Genomic DNA, 10574 nt, shown 5'->3' with positions numbered 1-10574 from the left:
ATATATATATATATATATATATATATATATATATATTAAAACATCCACACGGGGAAAAAAATAAAAAGTAGACAAGAGTCAGTCAAATGGCTCAGCCAGTAAAGGGCGTTTGCCGCCAAAGCCCTGGGAACCATACCACGGGAGGGAGGGTTTCAACCCTGAGTCATGGCACATATATGCCTATACAAATACATGCACACATGTGTGCACACAAGTACACACATACATGTGCATACACACACACACACATGAACACACATACACAAGTATGAGGACAAGGAGCAGGAGGCTGCTGACAACGGTGGGACGCTGGGGGAGGTGGGGGGTGGTCAGGGGCACCTGTAGTAGCTGAGCACATTCTCGTCGTGCGCGTTGCCAGCCCTCGCCTCCTGGGCCAGCTGCCTCACGCTCTTCTCGTGGTGCTCATTGTTCCTGTCCGTCCACGTGAGCCACACCTCCTCCTCTGAGTACTCAATGCTGAGGTACTCGTGAGACTGAGCCATCTCCTTCACTGGCCGCAGCCTGCAGGTGAAAGCACTGTCAGGGGATTGTCCCAGTGCTCCTTATGGACATTCCCCAGTAGGAGGAGCACAGCCCAGGTCTCTAAGCTGCTTCTGCACTTCCCAGAATGATGCTGTGGCTCATTTCCCACTCAGTGCCCCCAACCCTCCGTCCACCTCACCTCAACCCACCCCACCCCATCCCACCCTTAAAGCCGGGCACTACAGGCACTGCGCTCGTACCTACAAAGAAAAAGAATGTCAGGATTAACCCGAGCTGCAGCAAACCCCCGGGGATGGGGCTGCTACTCACTCAGTCTGGATAAGAATGTCACTGTTCTTAGGGTCCAGCACACATTTGCAAATCAGCTCTTGGGTGACAGGGATGGCAATACGGTTGGACACACACAGGTCGGAGAGGTAGTCCAGGAATCTGGTGAACCAATAGGGCCAGCAACAGACTCAGAAGCTGCCGCAAGCCAGAAGCCTCACCCACCCTCCTTCCCAGATGTCCAGGGGGCAGCAGCTCCTGACACCTCCGTGGGACAGGGCGAAGAGATGGAGTCAGGGGTCAGAGCAGGCACCGGCTCAGTCGCCAGCAGAGGGCTTGGGGCTCCCCATGGAATGGGAATTTGCATCTCTTATGGCTACACTGAGCCACATACACACACCCACCCCAAGCACTGGAAAGGAAGTGATATACCATGCAGTTAACAAGCAGCATCAGAAACCCAGCACCGTAGCGCACGCCTTTAATCCTAGCTCTCTGGAGGCAGAGGCAGGGGTATCTGTGAGTTCGAGGCCAGCCTGGTCTACAGAGTGAGTTCCAGGACAGCCAGGGTTGCACAGAGAAACCCTGTCTCAAAACAAAGCCAGCACCAGAGGCTGGGAGGGGGCGGAGGGCAGGCGGAGAGTGTGCGGCAGGCACCTGGGCTCCCTGTTCTTGCGCACGAGGCTGACGAAGGTCTCCACCTCCGTCTTGGTGATGTGTTTCTCCAGAAGCTTGCGGTTGTTGTGCAGCAGGGCAGTGATGGTGTCTTCAGCCAGGATGTCATAGCCAATCTGTGACTGCATCATCCCGAACTGCTTGGCTATGTGCTCCTGGGGGGGAGAGGGGAGCAGACGGGGGCGGGGGGGGGGATGTCACGGGATGGGCCATGGAGCCTTGACCCCAGGTCAGGACCAACACAGTGCTAACAGAACTGGTGCTAACAGAACTGGTGTTGCTGCTGCCTTTATTCCCAGTCTGTCTCCTATGGAGCTGAGATGACATCTGATCCTCCTGCCCCCTGCTTTGAGGATGCTGAGATTACAGGGCCATTACCACCAAGGCCCTGTTTAGCTGGCACTTGGGAATGAACGGGGGGGGGGGTCGTCTGTGCATGCTAGGTAAGCAATCTACCAACTGAGCCTCATCCCTAGCCTGCCTTGCCTGTCTCCTCTGCGAAGGCTCAGACTCTTGCTTGCCTCTCCCCACCTGACCTCTTAGCCTCTGGAGCCATCCTGCAATTCAGGAACACCAGACCCATCTTTGTGACTGGACTGAAAGGGTCCCCAAGCAACAGTGAGCCTGTGGGATAAGGTACCCCCACGATGTTAGCAATCATCTAAATGGCTAAGGCTATACCCTAACCAGATGGTCTTGTAATCCATTGTAGGACCTGGGCTGAGATCCTGGGATGCTTCACTCTGGCCCCCTGTCCCAGTCACTCATCTGTTTAAACCTAGAGCACAGGTCAGTTCCTAGAGACAGACTTGGGGGGCGTCACTAAACCCCATTAAATATCTTTCTTACTAATGAGGCCACATTGAATAAGTCTCTCTCTCTCTCTCTCTCTTCCCTCCCCTTCCTCTCCCTCCCCTTCCCCCAGCTTTTCACCACTATTGGTGTCTTTAATAACAGAATAAGCAGTTGAACCAAGCATTTCTTCCAGTTAGAGAACTGGACAGAATCTGAGCCAAAGAGGGGTACAGTTAAGGCCGTGAGGCCAGGCTTCCATCCTGTGTTCAGTTATTTTGTGGGCCCGGGAGAGGAGTCTACACTGGAGAGAAAGCAGCCTTGAAAAGCTCACTTCAGGGGGAGATGCAAAGGCAGCCTGCCAGGGCTGAAGGGCAGCGGTTTTACCTTACACGGATTCCCTTACACAGATTCTAAGCTGTGATCCGGCCCTACCAGGGCCTTGCCTGCTTAGCAAGACTGGCTAAATGGTATAAAATAAATAGTGAGAGCTTGGTTCAAAAGTGACAAATTTTACACTAGGAGGTGGCACACACCTTTAATCCCAGCACTCGGGAGGCAGAGACAGGTGGATCTCTCTGTGGTTTGCATAGCGAGTTCCAGGCCAGCCTGATCTACACCGTGAGACACTATCTCAATTCAATGAACCAAAAGAAGATGAGGAGAAAGATGCAGTATTTTAAGATAGCAACACCAGAGCCTAGGGCAGGCTCTGTGCACCCCAGAAATCAGTCCCACCATCTGGTGCCCTCCTGTACTTGGTGCCTGACTGCCCTCTGTGCCCACAGGGACCCTGCTGAGGAGAGAAGACAGGGCTCATGTCCAGCAGGGACTGTGCAGTGCCCACCTGGTTCTTGCGGTAGTCCTCCTGAGAGTGCCGTAACACCCGGTAGCAGAGACGGAACATGTACTGGTAGGGGGCGTTCTTCTGGTCAGACAGTTCCTCCAGCCGCACTAGTGGTCCTTCACCCCCCTTGTCACGGAATGGAGCCTTCAGGATGCCAAAGATCTGAGGGGTGTAGAGAGTGAGATGGACTCTCCTGTCCTGCCTGCACCCCTCGTCATTCCAGGAGCCCTGACCCTAACTCCAGAGCTTCCCTTCACAGAAACCCGGAGCTATCTTACTCAGCAGGATCCCAGCCTCTGTGGGCTTCAGGGTCCTCCCTCCATAATGAAGACCACAGTTCTCCCGCAGGAGGAGTCAAAATGAGGTGGTTCCTGCTGGGTACTTAAGGAAGTGCCTGGCACGTGGTCATGGCTCAGGTACATTTTCCTCCAATGCTTGGGACAGCACCTCGGCCCCTGCCTTGCTTGCTTGCTTGCTTGCTTGCTTGCTGCAAGGGCTCTATTCCTGATCTACATCCTTGGCTCCTCATTGGTAGGTTCTCATGTGCTCTACCGTGGGCCCAAATCCCTACCTCTACCAATGGCTGGATCTAGGCAAGGACTCTACCCCTGATCCACACCCTGGGCCCCACATTGGTCAATTCTAGCATCTACGACTGAGCCATCTTCCCAGACCCCTGATAGAAAATTCTAGGCAGGCATCTACCAGTGATCCATGCCCCTAGCTCTTTACTGATGTATTCTAGGCAGATACTCTAACCTAGCCATGCCCCAGATCATGCCTGGAGGATTCCAGGAAGGCTATCTCCCACTGAGCCACACCCACTCCATTACACCTTCAGTAAGAGGCCTGAACCCCATTAGAGAACCATGAGCCCCACTAGAGAGCCATGAGCCCCACTGGAGAGCCATGAGCCCCGCTGGAGAGCCATGAGCCCCGCTGGAGAGCCATGAGCCCCACGGGAGAGCCATGAGCCCCGCTGGAGAGCTATAAGCCCCTGAAGAGCACACACACCTGCTTAAGTATGTTCTGCTCCCGCATCAGCTTCTGCCGCTCCCGGTTGGGCTTGGTGACCATGATGTCCAGGACATTCTGCCCATTGTTGGGAACATCGCTGACAAAAAACACCAAGTCCTCCAACAGCTGGATGACAAACCTGGCGAAGGGTCACACCAGAAGCATGAAGAACTGAGGGGCCAGCTCCCAGGGGGCCTGCCAGCATGTGCTCACATAGGCAGGCAGACTCACTCTGACCCTGCCAGCCTGCCCTCCCTGGACCCCACACTGCCCACAACCCCATCCCCATCCCAGCGTACCTGCGGTCGTTCTGGCTGATGAAGCCTTCGTTGAGTTTCTCCACGGCGCTGGCCAGCATGGAGCTGGCGTCATTGGCAAAGTCCAGGTCGCGGATCTCCGACACGGGAACCGACACAATGGCAAAGGCCTCTTTGTCCTCCTTGGTGGGGCATGTGCCCAACTGCGGAGACAAGGGTCAGCGGGATGCCAGGGCCATGATGCAGCCTAGGCCCCAGCCCCACACATAGCACAAGGGCTCTCACCATGAGCCGGATAGGCCGTTCCTCCTCCACATCGATGGGCGCGTTGGTACTCTGGATCCAGGTGTTGGTGCAGAGGTGCCGAAGCCGCACGTAGGAGTTCCTAGGCAAGAGGACACAGCCGATGAGCAACGGTGCCACGCGACGGTGCCACACACCGTGGCTGCTTTCTGCTCACCACTCCCCATAGCATCCTCTTTCTCTGCACCCCACACCTCCACAGTATGGGTACCAACAATGGGGGCCCTGCCTCTGCTGCTATGCTCTGAGACACACAGACCTTGGTGCACCCTTAAACTAATGCTCGCTGGTGTACATGGGGTGAGAATGCACCCAGACAAAGCAAGCCCCAAGAGTGTCAGGTAAGAGACCAGGGGCTAACAGTTCATGAATTCCCAGGAATCCTAGTGACAGACACTTGATTTACAGATGACAGACCAAGGCAGTGAGGACTCATGGCTAGAAGACACTAAGGCCGGGATGACACAGAATTCTGTCTTGAGGCATGCACACGTGTGTGTGTGTGTGTGTGTGTGTGTGTGTGTGTGCGCACATGCATGTGAGCATGCGTGTGCACCTGCATGTTCCCACGTGTTCACGGTATACAGAGATTTGAGTGCACGTATGTGCTCATGGCTGGGGGTTGGCATTGGGTCACTTCCTCCATTGCCCTCCACCTTGTATATAGAGAGGCAGGGTCTCTGTTGAACTACAGCGTCTAGTTAGCCGTGCTGGCCACAAAGGTTCCCAGTCTCTGCCCCACGCTGGGCGGCAGGCCCCCCTCGCACCTGGCTTTCGAGTGCGTTCTGAACATCCAGACAGATGTTCATCCATGGACAGAAAATGGCTCATTTGCAGAATCATCTCCGCAACCCTGTTATATTTCCTTTATTTCCTTCTACGTAAAGACAAGATCTCCTGAAGGCCCGGCTGGCTTCACATTCACTACGCAGTGGAGGATAGCCTCTGCCTCCTGCATGCTGGAATTACAGGCATGAGCCACCTCCCTGGCTTACATACTGATAGAAATGGAACCCAGACCTTCGTGCCTGCCGGCCGAGCACTCTACCAAGCAAGCTGCAGCTCTAGGTGTGATATCCTACATTCTCGGGTTGGCAGGACCTTACAGGCATGGGACTCTGACCTCCCCAGCCAGTGTCTGGGTTCTCCAGGCCGCCTGGCTGAGAACAAACGTTCACACCTTGTGCCTGAGCACCTAGCTGGGCCGGGCCAAGAGGCTGAGAAACATCTGTATAATAAGCACAGGGCAGACCTGGGGGCAGCCCACGGAGCTGGTCCTGCACACAGGCCAGCTGCAAATGGGTCTCAGAACTGAGGCTCCCAGGGGCCCCAGAGACAAATGGCCTCAAGCAGGCAGCACACACCTACCGGGGCACGAAGGAGTCGGTTTTCTGCAGCGTGGTGGGGTCCAGCTCGAAGAGAGATGCGATGTCATTCCCATGTGGCACAGCCACCAGACGGTACTTGATCTTCTCGCCCGCATTCCTGCGGCCAGTGCGGCCCTGGGCCCCCTGGGATGAGGCCACCATGTCAGACTAGGTCCAGTCCTTCCTTTCAGGCCCCAGAGCAGCCTTCTCCCTACCCTCTACCTATTTCCCAGGTTCCTTGGCCTCCCTTCCAGTCTCCACACCACTACCTCCCCATCCCCCCATCCCTCTCAAGCCCCTTGGCCCTGCTCCTTACCGGTCCGGCTGCCTTAGGATCTGAGACGTCACCCTTGTAGCTGGGGTTTTCCTAAACAGGTGTACAAGGTGAGAGGTGGTTACCAGACACTATCAGCACACACACACCCCAACCAAACACAGGGTCACCCCAGAAGGTATTTTCCAACAAGGTATCTACCCCAGGCCCGAAGTCCACATGACTCCCGGGAGAACTGTACAGGGGCGCCCACCATGGTCCCTTCTTCATAGGCCCATGGGTAGCAAGCATACACGTGTGAGCTGCATCCCCTGCACACACAGATGCCCCACTCACCTCAGCGGCCAGATAGTTGCCCGTGGCCAGGTGCTTGAACCTGTACAGACCGTTCCAGTGTCCGGCTCCCCCGCGGCAGGGGTCGTGGTGGACCACCTGGGGGCACGCAAGAGTGAGGAGAAGAAAGACCCCAAGAGGCCTGTGGGAGTCAAAGTGCCCGGGTCCTCTGGCTATAGAGAGTTCTCTAGGATGTAGGGGGAGGGGGGGCACTGTTCTCACCTCCACCTCCCAGAGTGCGTTGGAGCTGGTGGCCGAGGTGGCAGACTGGCGGAGCGTGGTCCGCAGGAACACCTGCAGCTTGCCCCTGTACTCATCACAGGTCAGGAACTTCTCCTGCTCCGCGTGGAACAGCCGCACCACGTCTCCCTGAGGGTGGGTGGGGTTAGAACATGGAGTCAGATGTTCACAGATATACCTTTAGGCTCAGGGACCCTGTGTAGGGCCTGGTCCCTCAGATGTGGCCGGCAGGACTCCTGTTGCTTATCCAGGAAGGTGAGCTGAGAGGGAGAAGCTTCCGGCCACAGGACAGCAGGATGCTGTTATACCCCTCTACATCAGCTTCCCAAATTCCAACCCGCCTGGCACCTCCCACCCTTATCAACTTCCAAGCCCCTCTAATAACCAAGTCCAGGAAGGTGGCATGGACACTCCCTCCTCCTCCTCCTCCTCCTTCTTCTTTTAACATTCTCTCTCTCTCTTCTTTTTTAAGATTTATTTATTTTATGTATATGAGTGTACTGTAGCTGTCCAGACACACCAGAAGAGGGCATCAAATCCCATTATAGATGGTTGTAGGCCACCATGTGGTTGCTGGGAATTGAACTCAGGACCTCTGGAAGAGCAGTGGACATGGCACAGAGCTGAGCCTGAGGGCTTGTTTTATTTGTGCTCAAATGTGCCACAGGGAGGCTTTGTGTGTGTGGGGTGGGGTGGGGGAGGAATGGGGAGTTCTGACTGATGCTGGGACAATATGAAGGCCTAGTGGACAGAGAGGGGAAGCACTTGAACAACACAGTCTGCTGGGGAGAGCGGGGACCAAGAGAAGGACAAGGGAGGCAGACCCTGGAACCACAGACAGGAAGAAGCAAACTGTGTGCCTGTGGCTTCTGGGCAGGGCGGCCCCCCTCAAGGAACCTGCTTTGAGGCCCAGCATCCTCAAGGATTCCCAGACTATTCCAACTGGAGTGCCTCACACTCTACCCTACCCCTAGCCTGCCTCTCCACCAGAAACTTGGTTTTTAGGCTTCACAAACATCCCCTGCCTCAATATGTATTCACTGCAGGTGTAGCAAGCTGCCCTCCCCCAGCCCCTCCTCCTCTCCCAAGTACACACATCAGCTGTTGGGGACAGAGAAGAGGCCCTGAGCCCTGACGGCAGGCAGGAGCAGCCTCTCCCTGCCAAAGCTCGGGGCACAACGTGGGGCCCACAGAACAAAAACCAGAGACAGGAAAGGCTGCTCAAGGGATCTGGGCACACTGAGGTGGCAGACAGGGCAGGGAGGACTCCAAAGAAGAAAATGAGGCAGAAGAGACAGCGGGGACACGTTGGGACGTGCCGGGGGTAGAGGGAAGCTTAAGGGGTTACAGAGCTGAGGTGGTCATTTCCTGGGAAGAGGAAGGGGCCTGAGGGGGAGGGGCTCCGGACTTACCCCCTTCAGCACCTCCTCCAGGTGGTCCCGGAACTGCATGAATAAGTTGATCTTCCAGCTGGTGTTGCAGTTGACAGAGTTGACCTGCGGGGGGCAGCAGGCTGGTGGCACGGCTGGCAGAGCCAGTTGCCTACAGTGGACAGTGCTGAAGACCAAGGAGGGGAAAGGCGAAAGGGGAAGCCATCCCAGCTCCTGTCGTAGGTGGCTCAGGGTGCTCCCCGCAGCCAAGGTGAGGCCAGACCCTTGTGGCAGCCAGAGAGTGGGGCAAAGATGAAATCAAACACACCCACCCCCGGGTCAGGGGCAAGGTTGGGAAACAGTGAGGCTCAGGGTCCTGGGACATTTGAGGGAGGGACACCCACACAGCCAGGGGTCTGTGACCAGCCCTCAGCCCCAGGACGTGCCCCACACACCCCCAACCCCACTCACCTCTTTGCAGCCAGCATTATCACTAAGCTCATAGTTGCTGGCATGTAAGGGCTGCCCAGCATTGACAGGATTCAGGATCACCTTGTCCCCCACGACCACCTTTGGGGGACAGACGGGGCAAGGTAGGTGAGAACAGAGGCACATTTCCCTCCAGGGTTCTATCCCTTTGCTCTGTGTCCCTTCTAAGAAAGGACTAGAACCTCTGGAGTATGGTCCACACCTCCGCCTGGGCCCCTCCGTGCTCACATTATCCCCATTGCTCCGAAGCTTCCAGAAGGGCTGGATGAAGAGCCAGGAGCCCTCATTGCCCGTAGCATCCAGAGTCACCCGCATGGCATTCTTCTCCAGCAGGGCTGGCAGCCGCTTATTCACGGTTAAGTATTTGTTGCTCTTCATATGCAGAAGCTAAGGCACAGGTGGGGCTGGAGTGAGGTCACCAGGCCTGAGAGGCCAGGCCCTTGAGGAGGAGAAGGACGCTGGGCCCTTGGTCACACAGGGTGTCAGATGTATTATCACAGGAGGATACACAGAGTCACAAACAGCCACAAGCACGCACACCTTGTCACAGGGGAGCAGTTAGTCTCAACACCGCACGCCAGGTCTGTGTGCAGCTCAGCGGGAGACGACCTGCCAAGCATGCACAGGTCTTGGCTCATCCCGCACCTCCACGAAGACACACAAATTATGCATGCCTTAGCTCCTGTCATCTTGTCCCTAAACATAGTCCAGGATGACCCGAGACTTCTCACCCTCCTCCCTGCACTTCCTGCGCGAGCGCTGGGATCACAGGCGAGCACCACCTGGCCTATTTATGAGATGCTAGGGATAAGCCCAGTGCTTTGCTTACACCAGGCAAGCACTCTACCCATTAAACTACATCCCCAGCCCTGGTTAATCGAACACAGAATCTTCCAACAATCCCCAGGGGCAAGGGTTAAAGCCTTAGGTGGGCTCAGAAGCTTTGCCCTGGAAAGTTGACTCCATTGATAATGCTGGTGAGCTGCTAGGGTCCAGAAGCTTCTAATCAGAGGATGGACTATCTCTGAGAGGTATCTCTGAGGCGGCAGGGGAACGGACCCACTAAAGCCCCACGCTGTCTCATTCCTGAAAGACTTAGATTGTTCTTATTAAAGCAACAAATCTGCTTCTGAAGATGCCTGTCTACCTTCATTCCCACATCACCTCCATCAAACCTGATATAGCAAACGCTATCACTAGCTGGCTTTATGATTTATTTTCACTTTATGTGTATAAAGGTTTTTCTTGCATGGATGTATGGCCACCGTGTGCATGCAGTACCCACAGGAGCCAGAAGGGGGCAGTGGATCCCCTGGAACTTGAGTTACAGATACTTGTAAGCAGCTCTATGTGAGCTGCTGGAAGGGTCCTCTGAAAGAGCAGCAAGTGCTCTTAGGCACTGAGCCATCTCCCCAGACCCCACTGGGTGGGTTGCAAGTGAGTAAATGAGGCATAGGGAGTTAAGGAATTTGTCTGACGTCACAGCACTTTAGGAATGGCAGGGCCACACTGAGATGAGACCCTAGCTATGTATGAGCTCATGACCCCTAAGCTAAAAACACTCCCCTAGGCACAATACCAAAGTGCAGTCGGAGATACAAATACCACACACACACACACACATACACGTGAGCACACCCATACACATATATACATGCACACACAGACACACACATACATGCACATGCACACCCAGACACATACACACGACATGTACACATACACACACACATATACATAAACACACGCCGGGCGGTGGTGGCACACACCTTTAATCCCAGCACTTGGGAGGCAGAGGCAGGCGGATTTCTGAGTTCGAGGCCAGCCCGGTCTACAGAG

The 10574-nt window shown here is 55.3% G+C and overlaps 1 protein-coding gene across 1 annotated transcript in view; it reads right to left on the bottom strand.

The window, feature by feature from the left end:
• Nucleotides 1-10574, bottom strand: part of Itpr3 (inositol 1,4,5-trisphosphate receptor type 3) — a 63941-nt gene that overhangs the window by 24952 nt on the left and 28415 nt on the right. Inside the window, exons 5-18 of the mRNA XM_021185743.2 lie at nucleotides 8964-9122; nucleotides 8718-8816; nucleotides 8289-8372; nucleotides 6859-7005; nucleotides 6640-6735; nucleotides 6346-6396; nucleotides 6031-6173; nucleotides 4645-4744; nucleotides 4402-4562; nucleotides 4100-4241; nucleotides 3086-3247; nucleotides 1429-1601; nucleotides 814-933; nucleotides 340-522 (exon numbers count right to left, since the gene is read on the bottom strand). Of these exons, the coding sequence (XP_021041402.1) occupies nucleotides 340-522; nucleotides 814-933; nucleotides 1429-1601; nucleotides 3086-3247; nucleotides 4100-4241; nucleotides 4402-4562; nucleotides 4645-4744; nucleotides 6031-6173; nucleotides 6346-6396; nucleotides 6640-6735; nucleotides 6859-7005; nucleotides 8289-8372; nucleotides 8718-8816; nucleotides 8964-9122 (1820 nt within the window). The remainder of the gene's footprint in view (nucleotides 1-339; nucleotides 523-813; nucleotides 934-1428; nucleotides 1602-3085; nucleotides 3248-4099; nucleotides 4242-4401; nucleotides 4563-4644; nucleotides 4745-6030; nucleotides 6174-6345; nucleotides 6397-6639; nucleotides 6736-6858; nucleotides 7006-8288; nucleotides 8373-8717; nucleotides 8817-8963; nucleotides 9123-10574) is intronic.

This window comes from Mus caroli, chromosome 17, assembly GCF_900094665.2.
Source record: "Mus caroli chromosome 17, CAROLI_EIJ_v1.1, whole genome shotgun sequence".
Classification (NCBI taxonomy): Eukaryota; Metazoa; Chordata; class Mammalia; order Rodentia; family Muridae; genus Mus; species Mus caroli.
Note: the sequence above shows the minus strand (reverse complement) of the source record. Positions and strands in the feature narration are given on the sequence as shown.